Source organism: Zonotrichia leucophrys, chromosome 15 (assembly GCF_028769735.1).
Source record: "Zonotrichia leucophrys gambelii isolate GWCS_2022_RI chromosome 15, RI_Zleu_2.0, whole genome shotgun sequence".
Taxonomy (NCBI): Eukaryota; Metazoa; Chordata; class Aves; order Passeriformes; family Passerellidae; genus Zonotrichia; species Zonotrichia leucophrys.
In genome coordinates, this window is record NC_088185.1 from 4,231,966 (window position 1) to 4,248,363 (window position 16,398).

Here is a 16,398-nt window from a genome sequence, read left to right on the forward strand (position 1 = left end):
GTGGATAGGGCTTGGAGCAGAAGGTGTGCCTGCTCGTGGCAGAGCGGGGGAAGTGAATGATCTTTAAGGTCACTTCCAACACAAACCATTCTGGATTCCATGATTTTTTGTGTGAGGCTCCCCATGGCCAGCACAGGGAATAGGGCAGCCATGCCAGAGGTGGGGTTTTGGGCACCCAGATGTCACAATGCAGGAAAGGAAGTGTGTCTGGATGGAAAAAGGATGCTGTAAAATTATGAAAAAAAAGGAAAAAGGACGCTGCTCTTGTAAAATTATTCGTAATCCGTCACGCCTGAGCATCGTGGCAGCATGGGCCTGGTGAGAGGTGTCCAGCTGCTGGAGCATCTCCTGTCCATGGAATAATGAGCTCAGCCATGCCCACATGGTCTGAGACCCACGGGCAGGATGAGCCTGACAGGGTTTTCTGGAGACTGGAGGTGTTCAGCGTTGAGAATCTCTGTGTGAGCTCACTGTGCTCCTGAGGTCAGGATACACCTGCAGGTCCCCACAGCATTCCCAACAGAGCTAAGGCCCAGCTCAGCTCATGGAACAAAGCCCAGAGGCACCTTCCTGCTGGGGGGACTGGTGCTTTCTAGCATTTCCCACCCTGCCATAGGTGCTGGAATAAGGAGGGTTTGGGAAGCAGGAGCTCTGATGTGGTGTCACATACAGTGCCATGGGTGTGACACCATATGTGTGGAGCATCTCTCACTGGGTGTGAGGGATCCTTCTGGATACAGCTGCCTGTGTCCTGGGAGGGTCCCAGCCCCAGGATCCCAAAGCTCCTGGAGATGTCCCAGTGGGAAGAGGGCAGAGGTTTGGGCCCTGGCAGTGCGGGGTACCCTGGAGACAGTTTTTGACTGATCCCACTGCATCCCTCAGGCAGCACCGTGCTCACCTGAGATCTCCAAGAGATTTGTGTCCCCTGGGATGGGTGGCAGCACCCAAGCTCCTGCCCAGGCCCCCACGCTGCACTCGCCACGGGCTGCCACCAGCCAGATCACCTTAATCAAAGTTTAGCTGCCCGTATGTTTCCGCTCATTACGGGCAAAGCCGGCACGTCTCGCTCCTCGCTGCCTCCTGCCAGCGCAAATTAAATTGCAGGTGACATCCAGGGCCACGCATCTGGCTTGGAATACAATTTTCCCTTCCTTATTTATGGCACCTGTGGGGGAAGCAGGGTGGAGGGGCTGGGAGCAGGCTCGGGGCTGCCACCGGAGCGCCCGCCGGGGACTCGGCGCGGAGAGCGCGCTCTTCAAACCAGGCGCAATTTAGAAGTGCCTCTGATTACTTAATTTGCTCCTGAGTATCTCAGTAATTATCTTTATGGGTCTTATTTCTGTCCTCTGGCATTGTTTCTGTCGATATTAAATGAGTCTGGCTCTCGGCACGTTGGCCGTCTGGCCCGGCACCACTGTGAAATCCTATTATCCCGCCCGCGCCGCTGATTAATTTTGGTATTAATTTCACGTAAAAGGTGAGCTGACTCATTTTCCTTCCCATGCAGGGAGCTGCTGGTGCCTTCACCCCTCGGTTCTGCCCCTGGCCTTTCCTGCTGATTGTTGTCCCCCCATCTCTGTGCCTCCCACATTGGTGTGGTTGCATCCCAGCGGGTCTGGAGCATCCCACAAAATCCATCCTGATAGAGCTGGAGGTGACTTTGCTGCTGTTGCCTGTGGTATTCCCAAGGCTGTTCCATAGGAACCGTGCCTTGAGGAGGATGCAGGAAGGTGCCAGAGCCCTTCCAGCCCTGTCTGTGCCTCCCTCCTGCAGCAGAGGAGAAGGAGCCTGCAGAGCACAGCAGCATCCTCAGGAAAATATCACGTCCAATTAACTCCAGCAGCCTGGTCCCTTTTGATTTTATCCTGGGCACATTACAGGAATCCTGAGCTTTATTTAAATTATAAATCAAATAATGCCCCTCTCAGCTTGGCCAAACTCTTGGGTTGCTCCCACTCTCTCAGCAGTCACGGAGCAGTGGATGGTATTTAATGAAATGTTATATTCCATGTGCCCTCCTCCAGCCAGCCTGGGGCTGGGAGTGTGGCAGGGAGCAGGATGCCCCCTATGGCTGCCCCTGGATCCCTGGAAATGTCCCAAGCCAGGTTGGACAGGGCTTGGAGCAACCTGGGACAGTGGAAGTTGCCCCTGCCCATGGCAGGGATGGCACTGGATGAACTTTAAGGTCCCTGCAACCCAAACCCAAACCAGATTCTTTCACAATTCACATTCTCCGTGCCAGGGGGTCCCACAGGAGCTGTCACCTCAGCCCCATGGGGACAGTGTGATAAATGGCTCTTTGGGGGTGGCACAAACCCTCACAGGGTATTTAATACCCTCCCTGGGTATTTAAACACTAACGAGGGAATGGCCCTAATGAGAGGTGATGGCCAGGGCTCCCTGCCAGGGACTCAGCTCCAGGGTCACCCATAGCTCTCCCTGCACCTGTGGGGACTCTAATCAGTGATAAACAGTTAATTGCACACGGGATGAGGCCCCATTTAATGGCCTCTCGTTACCCAATTCTGCTTGTTCCAAGGGCATTTTCATTAGAGTGGCTGCAGCGAGGCTTTGCTTTTGTACACACCCATAAAATATCATTTTAATTTCATGAGGGGTTACACATGAGTGAAGTAAGATTAATTCTTTCATTTTCAGTTTCTGCAAGGGATCGGTTAATGATGGTTCTGTGTATTTATATACATGCCATAAAAAGGAGTTCAATTAACTGCTGGGCCCAAAATGTGCTGTTGACTTGGCACTTTCCCTGCCAGGAATTGCTGCAAAAACACTTTTCCATTGGTCATGTGTGGGGATGGAGGGAGCTGCTCAGTGCCCATCTCCTGCCAGGTCAGAGCCCTGGATTTGGGGTGGCTTTGGCTGGTAATGGTGCATTGCACAAGGTTTGGTTTGTGTCCAAACTCCCCAGGATTGTGATGGTCCATTGGCCACAGAGCAGTGGCAGACCCCAGGATGGGGCACCCTGCTTTGGGGGTGCCCACCCTGCTCCTCTCAGCAGAAACAGAACCTGTGTCTTAAATTAATTAAACTATTAATTGGTTGTGGATGAGTGAGCAGAGGGGCTGGGGGCAGCTGGGATGAGCTGCAGGGACAACAGAGGTGATGGGGTCCCCTCCTGATGGCATCAGGGCATCAGAGGTGGCACTGTGATGGCATTGGGGTGGCAGTTATGTTGGGGTGGCCTCAGGGTGCCTTTGGGGTGGCTTTTTAGGGCTCTGTTGGCTTCGGATGGGTGGCACTGGGGTGGCAGTTGTGTTGGGTGCTTGGGCAGTGTTGGGTGGCATACAGTTGACATTAGGGCAGTATTGTGGCAGCATCAGCTGAAGTGGCACTTGAGTATCATGAGAGTGGCATCGGGGCAGCATTAGGGTCCATAGGGTAACATCAGGATGGCTTTGGGGTGGCACTGGGGTGACAGTGGGACAGCATCAGGCTGGCTCTGGGATGGCACCGGGACATCCTCGCGCAGGGGCACGGTGGCTGTGGTGGCTGTGGTGGCACAGAGCACGGTGCCTGTGCAGGGCTAATACCTCGTGGAGGAGACAAATGGGAAGTGACACGTGTGTGTGTAGACGGGTATTTGTGGTGACGCTTTGACTGCAGATAATAAAGTGCTCGCCCCGAGGTGATCCAATTCAGCAGCCGCCTCGGCAGAGCCGCGCGCGACGAGGGGGAGAAGAAAGGGGAGGAAGAAAGGCCCGTCTGAAATGACATGTCAGCCTAAAAAGGGAACGTGTTAACGGATGAATATCTGGGGACGGCGAGCCCGGCGCTTCCCTTTGTGCTTTGTCATGAATTTTGTTGTCTTTGCAGATTCCGGCGCTGCCGCCGCCGCGCGGGGTTTGCCACCTACGGTTATTCAGATGGATTCCTCCCGCTGTTATTGCTGGAGCTGGGTTAATTTAAGCCCCCAGAGCTGGGTTTGTCTCGGCTCCTGGCACTGGGGATGCTCCACGTCAGGGCTGGGGGGTCCCACAGTGGGGGCTGTGCTGTGGGGACACAGCGATTTTGGGGACATGAGTCGTGCTGTTCCTTCAGTGATGGGGAGGGCAGGCAGGGACCCTCATGGCACTGCTGCACCACCCATCCTGGGGACACTGTCACCATAGAAACTGCTCTCATGCAGGGTGGCAGGGCTGGGGGATGTGGCAGCCACCCAACCCGCCTGGAACAGGGGGCACAGTGCCCACAGCACCCCCAAAAAACCACATGGCTGCTCTCCCCCTGCACCCCCCCATGCCCACCCTGGTCTGGGCAGGACAGCATCCCCCAGGCACCCCCCAGCTCCATCTGGGACCCCCTGGAATGTGCCCTGCCCTTGGCTGGGGTCACTGGTTCCATGTGCCAGCTGTGCCAGCTCTGCCCTCCGGGGCAGCCAGATCCTGCCAGGCAGCTCTGCTGCTTGGGGCACAGACCCAAAACTTGAAGGACTGTCTTGATTTGTTAAATGTAGCAGCTTTTGTTTGTTTTCTTGCAAGTGTTTTCCAAATATTGAGGTTTCTTCCAAGTGTTTTGCAAATATTTAGGGTTTAGCTTTTACAAAATCTGTTCCCAGCGCGGCAGGCGGAGAAAAAGGGGATTTTTGATGCTTTTTGAAGCTTGGAAGGCATTGGGATTGCCTTGCTGCGAGGGGAACAGGGATCCTGGTCCCAAAGCTGGGGACGAGCTCTCTGCTCTCACAGAATTTAATTCATTTGGAGGCTGCAGCTCTATTATTTTTTAATAAGAGCCATTGGCAGGGCTGCTCAGGTCCCCAGTGTGCTCCTGCCTCCTCGCAGCATCTCTCCCCACCCCTCCTGCCCCTGTGCCAATTAAAAACCCAGCCTAATTGCTGCCCTTCTGCCCTGCCAGCTCAGAGAGGCTGGGCAGGAACAAGGCAGGAGCTCAGGGCTGGAAATGCCAGTGATGTTCTGGAAGAGGGGCAGGGCAGGGCAGGATGGAGAGTGAGGATGAGCAGGGAGGGTGAGGATGAGCCAGGAGGGTGAGCTTGGGTAGGATGCTCAGGGCTCCAGGAAAATTCTCCTTTCCAGGGTGAATGTGGCAGTGGGACCACGTGAAGACAGAGCTGGGAAAGACACTTTCCTTAAGCTGATTTTTGAGGTCGAGCCCTCCATTGCAGCTTTTTTCCCATCTGAAAAAGGGGTGAAAAGCCTTTTCCTTTGGGACCACGGGGAAGGCCAGGCCCATCCCCTGCTCAGGGAAGCTTCCAGCCAGCCACACGTCGCCTTCGGCAGCTTTATAAAGATTCCCCGCCGAGATTACTCCTTTCATTTATTGCAAAATATTGTAGCGCCTTGGATGTGTAAAAATAAGGATTGTCCCATCTTATCTGGGAAGGAATGGGGGGGAGGGAGGGAGGGAGGGAGCAGCACGTGTCTCTCGTGCTGCTGTTAACCACTGAGGTGCCACATCCCCTCTCAGCTTCTCCCTGAGCAGTCCTTGCTCAGGGCTGTGATCCCCAAATTGTTCCTTCTGTGCACCCAAACATCCTCATGCTCCCCATCCCCTTCCAGAGCTGGGCAGCTGCCAGGCACTGCAGCCTCATGGCACAAATTAAAGGCACAAATTGCTGGTGCCCATGCTTATCCTCCTCCAGGGAAGAGGAAGCCCAGCCAGGGATGTTCCAGCACCATCCTGGGGGTCACACAGGCACCCCCTGAGTGGAGCTTCCTGCTGTGTGTTGAGCATCCATCCTGCCCTTCCTGGTACAGAGCATCCTTCCTGGTAGTGAGGATCCACTCTGTCCTTCCTGGTTCTTATCATTCCACCTGATCCTCAACATCCTTCCCAGGATTGAGCATCCTTCCTGGTCCTGAGCATCATTCCTCTCCAGGATGCTCCGTCTGGGCATCCTTCCTGGTGCCATTTTGATCCCACAACTGCTTTACTCAATTTAAACCAAGCTAAACCTGATTAATTTCCCCTCCTTCCTTTCTTCCCACCTTCCTTTTTTCCCCTTGACCTTGTGGGCTGTGGCTGCAGCCAGGTGTGCTGTGGGGGTCCCTGGGGACACCAGGGGTCAGAGGAATGCAGGGATGCAGGGAATACTGTGAATATGGGGGATTTGGAATATGCAGGGAATGCTGGATGTGTGAGGGAATGTGCCAGCAGCAGGTGGGCACATTTGAGGAGGTTTTGGGAGAGCTGTTTCTCCCACCTCTCCCACCCTTCCTGCAGCCATCCCTGCTCCCTGTTGGACATTTTGCCTCATCCTGCTGCTCTGGGCACAGCAGGGCTGGAGCTCCCTGCTCCATAAACCAGAGATTTATCCCAGACCGCAGCCCCAGCGGGGTCTGGGATTTACATCTGTGTCTGGGACTGGGTTTGGTGGCCAATTTGCTAAAGTAAAAAGTTGTTTAGCTGGAGGCATAATCTCATAAGCCCGTGCTGCCATTAGCTGGGGTCTCCTCGCTGCCTTGGCTTTCCAATAATGCTCCAAGCAGAAGCTCAGAGTAATATAAAAAGCCATCGGATTATTACTGCGGGCGATGCATTTTCCATTTACAGTAATAAAATACCGAAGAAACAAAACAATTTAAAATTCCAATAAAATTCAAACCAAATCTTCGGCTGCTGAGCAGATTCAATTATTTAGCCGTTATTGAGTGCAGGCTGGAAAAATAGAGCAGGTCAGGGAGGGAGGGGGATCTTGGGCAGGGAGGGGGATGCTGGATGCGTCCCATGGGAATGCCAGTGAGGGAGGGAGCTGGGAGGAGGCTGAGAAGGAGCTGGGAGGAAGAGCAGGTCGCTGGCAGTGCCTGGGCTGGGTTTAGGATGGTAAGAGGTGGTGATGGCTGTGCCAGCAGCCAGGAGATCGGCCGTGCATCCCCGACCCGCAGGCTGTGATGCTCCAGGTTCAGGAGGAGATGGACATGGAGGAAAAACAGCGAGAGGCAGTGTTGGGTCTGGCTCCAGGTTCAGGAGGAGATGGACATGGAGGAAAAACAGCGAGAGGCAGTGTTGGGTCTGGCTCCAGGTTCAGGAGGAGATGGACAAGGAGGACAAACAGCTTTCCAGGTTCAGGAGGAGATGGATAAGGGGGACAAACAGCGATCAGCAGTGTTGGGATGCATTTTCTCGCTGAAGGATGCTCAGGCTCTGATGCTCCAGGTTCAGGAGGAGATGGACAAACAGCGAGAGGCAGTGTTGGGGCTGGCTCCAATGCTTCAGGTTCAGGAGAAGTTGGACAGGGAGGACAAACAGTGTTCCAGGTTCAGGAGGAGATAGACAGGGAGGACAAACAGCGAGAGGCAGTGTCGGGGCTGGCTCCAGGTTCAGGAGGAGATGGACAGAGAGGACAAACAGCGTTCCAGGTTCAGGAGGAGATGGACAGGGAGGGAAAACAGCGAGTGGCAGTGCCAGGGTAGGCTCCGATGTTCCAGGTTCAGGAGGAGATGGAATGGAGGACAAACAGCAAGAGGCAGTGTCGGGGCTGGCTCCAACGCTCCAGGTTCAGAAGGAGAGGGACAGGAAGGACAAACAGCCAGCAGCACTGATGGGGCTGGCTCCAGGTTCAGGAGGAGATGAACACAGAGGAAAAACAGTGCTCCAGGTTCAGGAGGGGAGGGACAGGAAGGACAAACAGCGAGCGGCAGTGTCGGGGCCGGCTGCGCCCGCCGGTGCCGCGGTGGCTCGGGCGAGTTTGCATCCCGCAGCAATTAGGGCCCCTGGAAAGCAGTAATTACTGCCGAGAGCGGCAGCGCCGCCGGCAGAGCGGCTCTCTGTAATTTTCCCGGCGGGGGTGCGCTGCGCCACCCTGAGATGTGACAACACAACCGAGTCGGTGCCTTGTCACATCCAACGCAGCTGGAGCAAGGAGGCGACAAAGGCTGCGGCGGGCACGCGCCCCGGCTGGCGGGTGGCAGTGCCCTCGGATCCAGGCTCGGATCCAGGCTCAGATCCAGGCTCAGATCACCCTCTTGTCCCATGGCACAGGGCCAGCCCTAAAGTGTCACCTGTAGCCTCAGTGCTTGGGGACAGGGTTTTGGTTATCCCCATCAGGAAGCCGTGGTGACCACAGGTGACACCACCTCCTTCCCTCCCTCTTGTAACAGCTCCTTTTTTTTTTAATATTTTTTTCTCGGAAAGGAGCATTTTCCACAGAATGGGCTCATTAGGGATTCTGCAAGTGTCACCAGCTAATTAGTGTCATGTTAATTGAGTATTCACGATGCTGCCACCTCCAAGGACAGTGGTGCTGGCATGAAGGGGAATGCAGATGTGCGTGCCGTGCCATTCCATGCCATTCCATGCTGTGCCATTCCATGCTGTGCCTCTGGGCAGAGAGATCCCATTCTCAGCCTCCTACACCCACTGGCTTGGGGGGTTCCCATGCCCACCATGCCCCCTCAGTGTGCCCTCACTGCCCTGCTGGCCCTGCAGGATCTTCCCAGGGCTGGAGGCTCAGTGCCTGGGATGTCCTGGTGCCACACGTCCTCACGTGTCCTGCCAGAGGGAGCTGCAGGTGCCGTTCCTCCCGTGTTCCGACAGCTCCTCTAAATCCTCCTCAAAGGCACTGCTTTTAATTGGCTTAATACACCTGTTAATGACAATGTCTATTTAAGACACCTGTAAAAATCCCATAATGTCAGCTTAATGGGAGCAATGGCTGGTGCAGGTGCTGCGTCCTGCCTGGGCAATTACTGCCCTGATGGAGAGCATGGAGAACAGCCACAGCCTTGCTGCTGTGTCCCCCCTCTGCTGCTGGGAGCAGGGGTGATGTGGACAGTCACAGATTCCAGTGCATCCCTCCTGCTGAATCCTGGTTTTAACCAATGCCTGGTTCATCCGGGCATGTCACAGCCATGGTAATGTCACTCAGAGTGGAACTGGGACAGGCAATTCCCTCACAGGGAATGTGGAATGTGCTCAGAGGTGCAGCTCTTCCGTGGTGGCTTTGCCACCCAGGATGTGGTGGCATCAGGGGTTGCTGATGCTGGTGGCATTGGGAACAGAGTGCTACAGGTACTACTGAACTGCCTGGGAAGGCTGGGCCTCCCCAAACCCTTCAATTTTGCCATCTCTTCCTTGCAAAACCTTCCTCTGAACAGGCACCAGCTCTGGTATTCCCAGTGTGCCATAGACATCCCTTGGCAGGACTGGGAATTTTGGGAACCAGCTGGGAACCAACCCTCATTCCCATGTTCCGACGTGTACGTGCACGTGCCTCTGTGTGTGTGTGTGTGAGTGTGTGTGGAGATTTTAAACACCTAATTTATTCCATCTATTAGATAGATTTTGTAGATTTAATCATTTTCACAGTTGGTGGCTCATTGGATACTCAAGATAAACTCCAAATGAAAGTATAATGGGAACGACAAATGAGTTTTCACACCAGAATGGCAGAAACTTGCTCAGGAAAGAGTTTGAAAGGAACAAAACTACATACATATATAATTTTTTTTTCTGCAGTGGCTTTTGCTGACTCCAGTAGGTTACCACAGTTAATTTCACCAGTTTTGTTCATCTGTAAAATTGCATAAAAGTGACATTTTTGTGCTCATTATAGGAACTGCTGATTTATGGCTGGTAAATGCAATGCTTTTCCATTTTTGGTGAGGTTCTCGTAGCAGCGCAAAGCACCCATGAAATTGCTTGTATAATGTAGTTTAAATCCAATCTCAGAGAAAGATTCCCCCGTTGGGTAAAGTGACATTTCCATTCTCCACACCGAGTTTATTTTAGGCCACTTACAAGTGACTCCTGTCAGCGGGAGGGGACAGCTCGGTGTCCTGACCTGGTTTTTGCCTGGAGAGGTCTTGGGGAGGATGGTGGGAGGATGGTGCTGGGTGCTGGCACTGGATTCACCCCAATCTTTGCCCCCGCAGGCGAGACGGCCCCCATGCATTCCCCGCGCTACCCCAGCCCCGCCGAGCTGGACGCCTACGCACAGAAGGTGGCCAACAGCCCGCTGACCATCAAGATCTTCCCCACCAACATCAGGGTCCCCCAGCACAAGCACCTTAACCGGACGGTGAACGGCTACGACACCACGGGGCAGAGGTACAGCCCCTACCCGCTGCACGCCGGCGGCTACCAGGGGCTGCTGGCCATCGTCAAAGCCTCCGGCAAAAGCGTGGTGAAGAACTCGGAGGGGAAGCGGACTAAGCTCTCGCCCGCCCAGGTGGGCGTCGCTCCCTACCCCGCCTCAAGCACTTTAGCTCAAGGTCCCTCCTGCGCCGGGCAGCTGAGCTACCACGGCGGCCAGAAGCAGCTGGAGGGTCCCGTGCCCCCCAACGTGACGGTGGCGGCCTCGGTGCTGCCGCTGGCGGGCAGGAGCCTGGCGTTGCCACCCTCCAACCTGCCCTCCATCCAGAGCATCATCTACCAGATCAATCAGCAGTGCCAGGCGCAGGGTGCCCAGCCCGGCTGCCCGGCCGTCGTGGCCGCCCACCCCAGCCCTGCCAAGCACGGCGCCTTCGCCCCCGGCTACGGCGGCACCGTGCTGCCCGAGTGCCGCAAGGGCGCCGAGCTGGCGCTGGGCTCCAACCCGGCCGCCGCCCTGGGACCCAAGGCGGGCGTGTACCCCGAGGGCATGGACTACCTGGTGTGGCAGCAGAAGCAGCAGCAGCAGCACCTGCGAATGTACAGCGGGGGCAGCGGCGGCGGCGGGGCGCTCAGCAAATCCCCCGAGACGTGCGCGGGCGCCTCGCGGCCCTACGGGCTGGGCGGTGCTGCCGACAAGGTGAGCTCGTCCCCCTTGAACTGCATGCACGGCAACTTCGCGGTGGGGCAGTACTTCGCTCCCCCCTGGAACAGCATCCTGGTGACCCCCAACAGCGACTGTTACAACCCGCCGGAGCTGGGGGCCGCGCCCCGCGAGCTGGGGGTGCCCCCGGGCGAGGGGCTGCCCAGCAAGACCCTCTGCAATACCTCCATCCTCAGCAGCAGCCTCCAGTCCCTGGAGTATCTCATCAACGACATCCACCCGCCCTGCATCAAGGAGCAGATGCTGGGCAAGGGCTACGAGACCGTGTCTGTGCCAAGGCTCTTGGACCACCAGCACGCCCACATCCGCCTGCCCGTCTACAGATAAGGGACGGATGCTGCTCTTCCCAAACCCAGGGCGAGGACTTTGGCGCGAGCTGCGGGTGCCGGACCGCGGCAGCGAGGGCGGGGGGACAGGGAGGGGGACGCGGGGCTGGCTGCTGAGAGGGCTCCCGGGACACTGGCGTTGCACCGGGGTCCCCAGACTGGACACGCCCGCGACCCGCTGGAAGCCGAAGGACCGCTTGTCTATATAGCTCAGAAATCATTTTATCTCCACGAATGTGAACAGGGAATTGCTACGAGTTGCTGCTATCCAGGGAGGGGAGGCTCTGCTGCTGTGCTGGCGGTGCCCAGAGCGGGGCAGAGCCCGGGAGGCTCCAGGGTGGGTCCCAGCCCAGTGTGGGGCTGGGAGGCTCCGTGGTGGCCGGTGCTGGCCTGGCAGCTGTCCAGGAGGCTCCACAGTGGCCTGTCCTGGCACAGGAGGCTCCGTGGTGGCCAGTGCCAGCCTAGAGGTGGCCGGTCCCAGCCCGGCGTGTGGCCGCAGGGAGCTGGCGCCTGACCTGTAGCTCAAGTCCGTAACTTGCACTGCTTTGATTAAAGCTAATAACTGGGGACAGTCTGGAGGCTATTTAAGAAAAACACTTGAAAACTTGAACAGATTTTTTTGTTTTTTTTTAATTTTGATTTTTTTTTGTTTTTTTTAGTTGACTAGGCTGTACATCTACGTGTTGGCTGCTACAGAGTCTCCTCCCACCCTTCTTCCTCCTCATCCTCCTCCTCTCACCCAGCCCCACAGTGGCCACAGCTCCTACTCCCACTCAGCCAGGAGGTTGGGGACCCCCTCAGCCCCTCTCTCCTGGGAACCCCTGGCTCTCACACTTCCAGGCTGTTTTATTTCCTCCCTTACTGTCAGTTCTACCTTGGTTCTGGGTCGCGGTACTGGGGCGCTCACATACCTCCTTTTTTTTTCTCTTTTTTTTTTTTTTTTAAAAAAAACCAACCCAAACAATTCCAAAATTATTATGGTCCGTTATTCACTCTGTGTAATTCTGTGTTTAATAGATTTGTTCATTTACAAAAGGCTCCTCACCACGAAATACAAAGTGTTTTGATGTTTAAAGGTAAAAGAAGAATAATATCCTGATGAAACCCAAGGTGATTGTGCTCGGAAAAGAGGTACTGTATCCCTGAAAGCCTGTTCAAGCACTAAGTGCATTTACAAATCTCTGAGAATGTTTTTTTTTTATACTAAAATTGACCATTATATTCTACTGTGAGAAGTGCTGGCTGCACTATATTGTTTTAAAAATGAGAAAACAAAAATGAAAAAAAAAAAAAGAAAAAAAAAAGAAAAAAAAAAACCAACACAAAACCCGCAAGCCGTGTGTCCGGATGGTGTTTTTCCCAAAGTAAAACCAGGATCTCTCTGGATGTGTGCTCTGGAGTCTCTTTGCTTTGCTGTGGCCTCCCCCAGAGCCGAGACACCCCCCCTGCTCCCAGAGATTTTTAGGGCACGGAGGAGCACCTATAAATAACCTGTTAACGATGCTGAGCCATTAATCCGGCGGCTCCACCTCACGCCCAAGGGGTGGCACATGGGACAAATCCCTTGGATTAGGGCTGTGGCCTCACGTGCACCCGGGGGACAGGGTCAGGCACCGCGTCCCCATCCTGTCACCAGCGCAGGGGGTGGCATCTCTGCTGCCATCCATCACTCCTGTTTCCCACTGGGTTTCCATTGCAGGGCCATTCCTGGTGCCCAGGTGGGGTGGGAGCTCTCTGGAGGCCCTAAATCCAACCCCGCTGCTCTGCCCAGCAGCAGCAATCACAGCAGGATAATGGGATTGGATCCCAAATTGCTCCTGGATGTGGATGAATCTCCCCAGCCTCCGTGTCCCATGGTGGGACACATGGCGTGGCCAGGGAGGGGACTGAGGGTGGCAGAGGCTCAGCTGCCTTCTGTGCATGACCAGGAGGGTACAGGGGTGGGATGGGATGGGATGGGATGGGATGGGATGGGATGGGATGGGATGGGAACCAATGGGGACGGGAATGGCGACAGGATGAGGATGGGGATGGGATGGGATGGGATGGGATGAGATAGGATAGGGATGTGGGCAAGACAGGGATGAAAATGGGAATGAGATGGAGACAGGGATGTGGATAAGATGGGATAAGAATGGGGAAGAGGATGAAGATGGCAACGGGATGGGACGGGAACCAATGGGGATGGGAATGGGGACAGGATGAGGATGGGGATGTGACGGGATGAGATGGGATGGGATTTGGGCAGGACAGGGATGAAGATGGGAATAAGATGGAGACAGGGATGTGGATAGGATGGGATAAGAATGGGGAAGGGGATGAAGATGGCGATGGAACGGGATGAGATGAGGATGGGGATGGGATGAGGACAAGGACAGGTATGATGATGGGGACACAGCCACGTGCCTGGAGCTGTCCCATGGCCATGGCTGAGGCCAGGGCTGGCAGCTCCACTCGTCTCCTTTGCTCCTTTGCCCCACAAGGGCGCGCGTGGCTCCGCCGGTATTTGTGGCACGCCAGGAGGGGATCTCTCTGTCACCAGCAGCAGCGAGCAGTGACAGCCGATCCGGGGAACAAAGAGAAATTGGGACAAAAGGAAATTTTCACAGAGGTTAACACTGCTGATGGGGGGGGTGCCACTGCCTGCCTGCGCGTTAAAATTATTCCGTCTGGAGGAAGATCTCTGCTCAGATCTTTGTCATTAAAAAGATGCCACATCAAAGGAATGTGAGGCTGGAGCACAGCGGGGCCTCTGTGCAGGGGAGCCCCTGAACCAAAGGGGGCTCTACAAAGGCTGGGGTGCACGGAGCCGTGCTGGGGGCTCCAGGAGAAACTTTGCTCCCTCAGTGGTGCCTGTGGGAGGAGGATTCATTAGCGCTGCCTCCATCAGATTCCCCAGCTCGCCATAAATCAGGGCGAGTGGCTGGGAGCGACGGCGCGATCCATCTTGCGGGTCTCCAAGTCATTACATTTCATTAGGAGGTGTGCGGGGGTTTTTATTATTTAGCAGGTTAATTCTGCCCTCAGATCACTCCTTGGGAGGAGGATTTTGCTGGGGGAGGCTTCAAGTGTGGAATGCAAAACGAATGGGTTCCTCCTTGGTGGGCACCTGCTGCAGTGCCAGGTCTGCCAGGTGCAGGTGAGCACTGGGGGAGCCAAAAATGTGCACAGACACTGGTGGGAGATGGGGCAGGGACACCCGAGTACATCCCACCACAGCCCATTGCCCTCCCATTCCATGGGGCACAGCACCCACGAGCACTGTGAGAACACACTGAAGGAAGCTATGCTGCTTTTGGCTCACAAATACCCTCCTATTCAAATTATCCCAATAATAATACCAATAATAACACAAATTTCTAAGGCAGGCGTGCACTGAGGCTGATATTAAACTTAGCGGCTGCCTTTGCTGTTTGGGAGCGAGGAGGAGAGACAGGCAGTATAAATTGCGCGGCTGCAAAAGGACTTAAAAAAACCCATCTCTCATTTTGATTGATATTAGCTTCACAAATTAAGCTTTAGATTTATCTAAAAATAAATTTGCTTCCACGCTCCGCATTCTGGATGACAAGTGCTTTTCTCTTCCCTTTGTTGGGTTTGTCATCTCTGGCAGGGCAGGGCGGCGCGGGGAGGGGGCCAAGCACCCCCCGTTCACCAGCTGAGGCTGAAACAGCTCCAGGCTTGGGGGTAAAAGGGCCAAAATCAACCCCTGAAGGTGGCAGAGGCCTCCTGTGCTGGGATCTCACCATGGTGGCTGTGGTGGCACCGTCCTCACAGAGCCACCGCAGGGTGCAGAGTGATGATGATGATGATGATGATGATGCAGGGGCTTGATGACAGCTGTCCTTCCCACAGCCCAAATCTTTTCAGAGCTCACTGATATGTGGCCTCTTGGCTTTGGGGCATTAAGATCTGCTCGGGAGGGGAGAAAATGGGTTTATGTCTCATTTTACTGGAAAATCCCATCTCTGTCGCTGCAGCTGGGGGCAGCCACGGTGCTGAGCCCATCTCTGGCTGAGTCCTGCTCCAGGGCTCCCCAGCCACCACACACGGCCCAGCCAGGACTGCCCACTGCAGACCCAGTCAGGTGAAAGCCAAGTTCATTGTTTTCACCCAAGATCCAGCCTAGAAGCAGAGCAGCTCAGCTCCTCGTTCGATTGCGGAGCAGGAGCCGCCACCTCCGCCTCTCCCAAGGAGCGATAATGAAACATATTCATCCCTCACCCTGGGGAAATACTTAAACCACGATATGAGAGATGTATGTAAATCACATTTAAACGGAGACGGTGCCGTTAACGCTGACGGCGACTCATCGAGTTGGAAGATGAAGCGTCCCCTCTGCTGCTAAAGCGTTTGCCGAGAGAGCAGGGCTGTCCCCAGGCCCTGGCCAGGGTCTCTGTCAGTGTCACCGTGTCACCATGCCACTGGTGCCCACCTAAAGTGCTCCTTCACACCTGCACCATGTCCAGCTGTTAAAGGAATGCTCACCACGGCAGGTGGCAGGGAGGATGAGGAGGAAAGGAGTAGCAGAAAGGGGTGATGGATGGGATGGGCTGAGGATGGGAATGGCATGGGGACCCACGGGGATGGGCTAGGGATGGGAAGGGATGGGGTTCGGATGTTATGGGGATGAGGACAGCTGGTTTGCCGCTGTCCGGTAGCGGCCCCAGCGCTGCGCTCGGGGCGCGGGGTCAGCCCGGCGGGACCGGGACCGGGCCCGCATCGCGCGGTGTGTGCCGCCCTCCAGTGGACAGAGCGCGAACTGCAGCCCCGCACGGCACCTGGGCATCGTAACCGTGTACTGCACCTGTACATTGTCACCGAGTGTCACACCTGTGCATCGTAACCGTGTACTGCACCGGTACATCGTATCCCTGAATCACACCTGAATCGCATCATACCCGTCACACTTGTACATCATCAAATCCCCGCACTGCACCTGTGCATCATATCCATGTGTCACACCTGTGCATCGTATCCCTGCACCACACCTGTACATCATAACTGTGCACTGTACCTGCGCATTGCATCCCTGTGTCACACCTGTGCATCATATCCATGTGTCACACCTGTACACCATAACCGTGTACCACACCTGTGCATCATAACATCCCTGCCCTATCCATTACTTTCACGTGGATTCTGTGATTTTATTTCCTTAATTTCTCTTTTCCTTAACTCCCTTTAACCTGTGCATCATATCCGTGTGTCACACCTGTGCATTGTATACAATTGTCACACCTGTGCATCATCACATCCCTGCACACCATGGCCCTGCACCACACCTGAGCTCAGCCCGATGGGTGACCCTGCCCAAAGGCACGGCACGGCTCAGCACGGTTT

The 16,398-nt window shown here is 55.2% G+C and overlaps 1 protein-coding gene across 3 annotated transcripts in view; it reads left to right on the forward strand.

The window, feature by feature from the left end:
- Nucleotides 1-12,441, forward strand: part of FAM222A (family with sequence similarity 222 member A) — a 28,752-nt gene extending 16,311 nt beyond the window's left edge. For all 3 annotated transcript variants that reach the window (XM_064726656.1, XM_064726655.1, XM_064726654.1), the window contains one exon: nt 9,849-12,441. In XM_064726656.1, the coding sequence (XP_064582726.1) occupies nt 9,849-11,056 (1,208 nt within the window). In that variant the 3' untranslated portion in view covers nt 11,057-12,441. The remainder of the gene's footprint in view (nt 1-9,848) is intronic.
- The last annotated feature ends 3,957 nt before the right edge of the window (nt 12,442-16,398 follow it).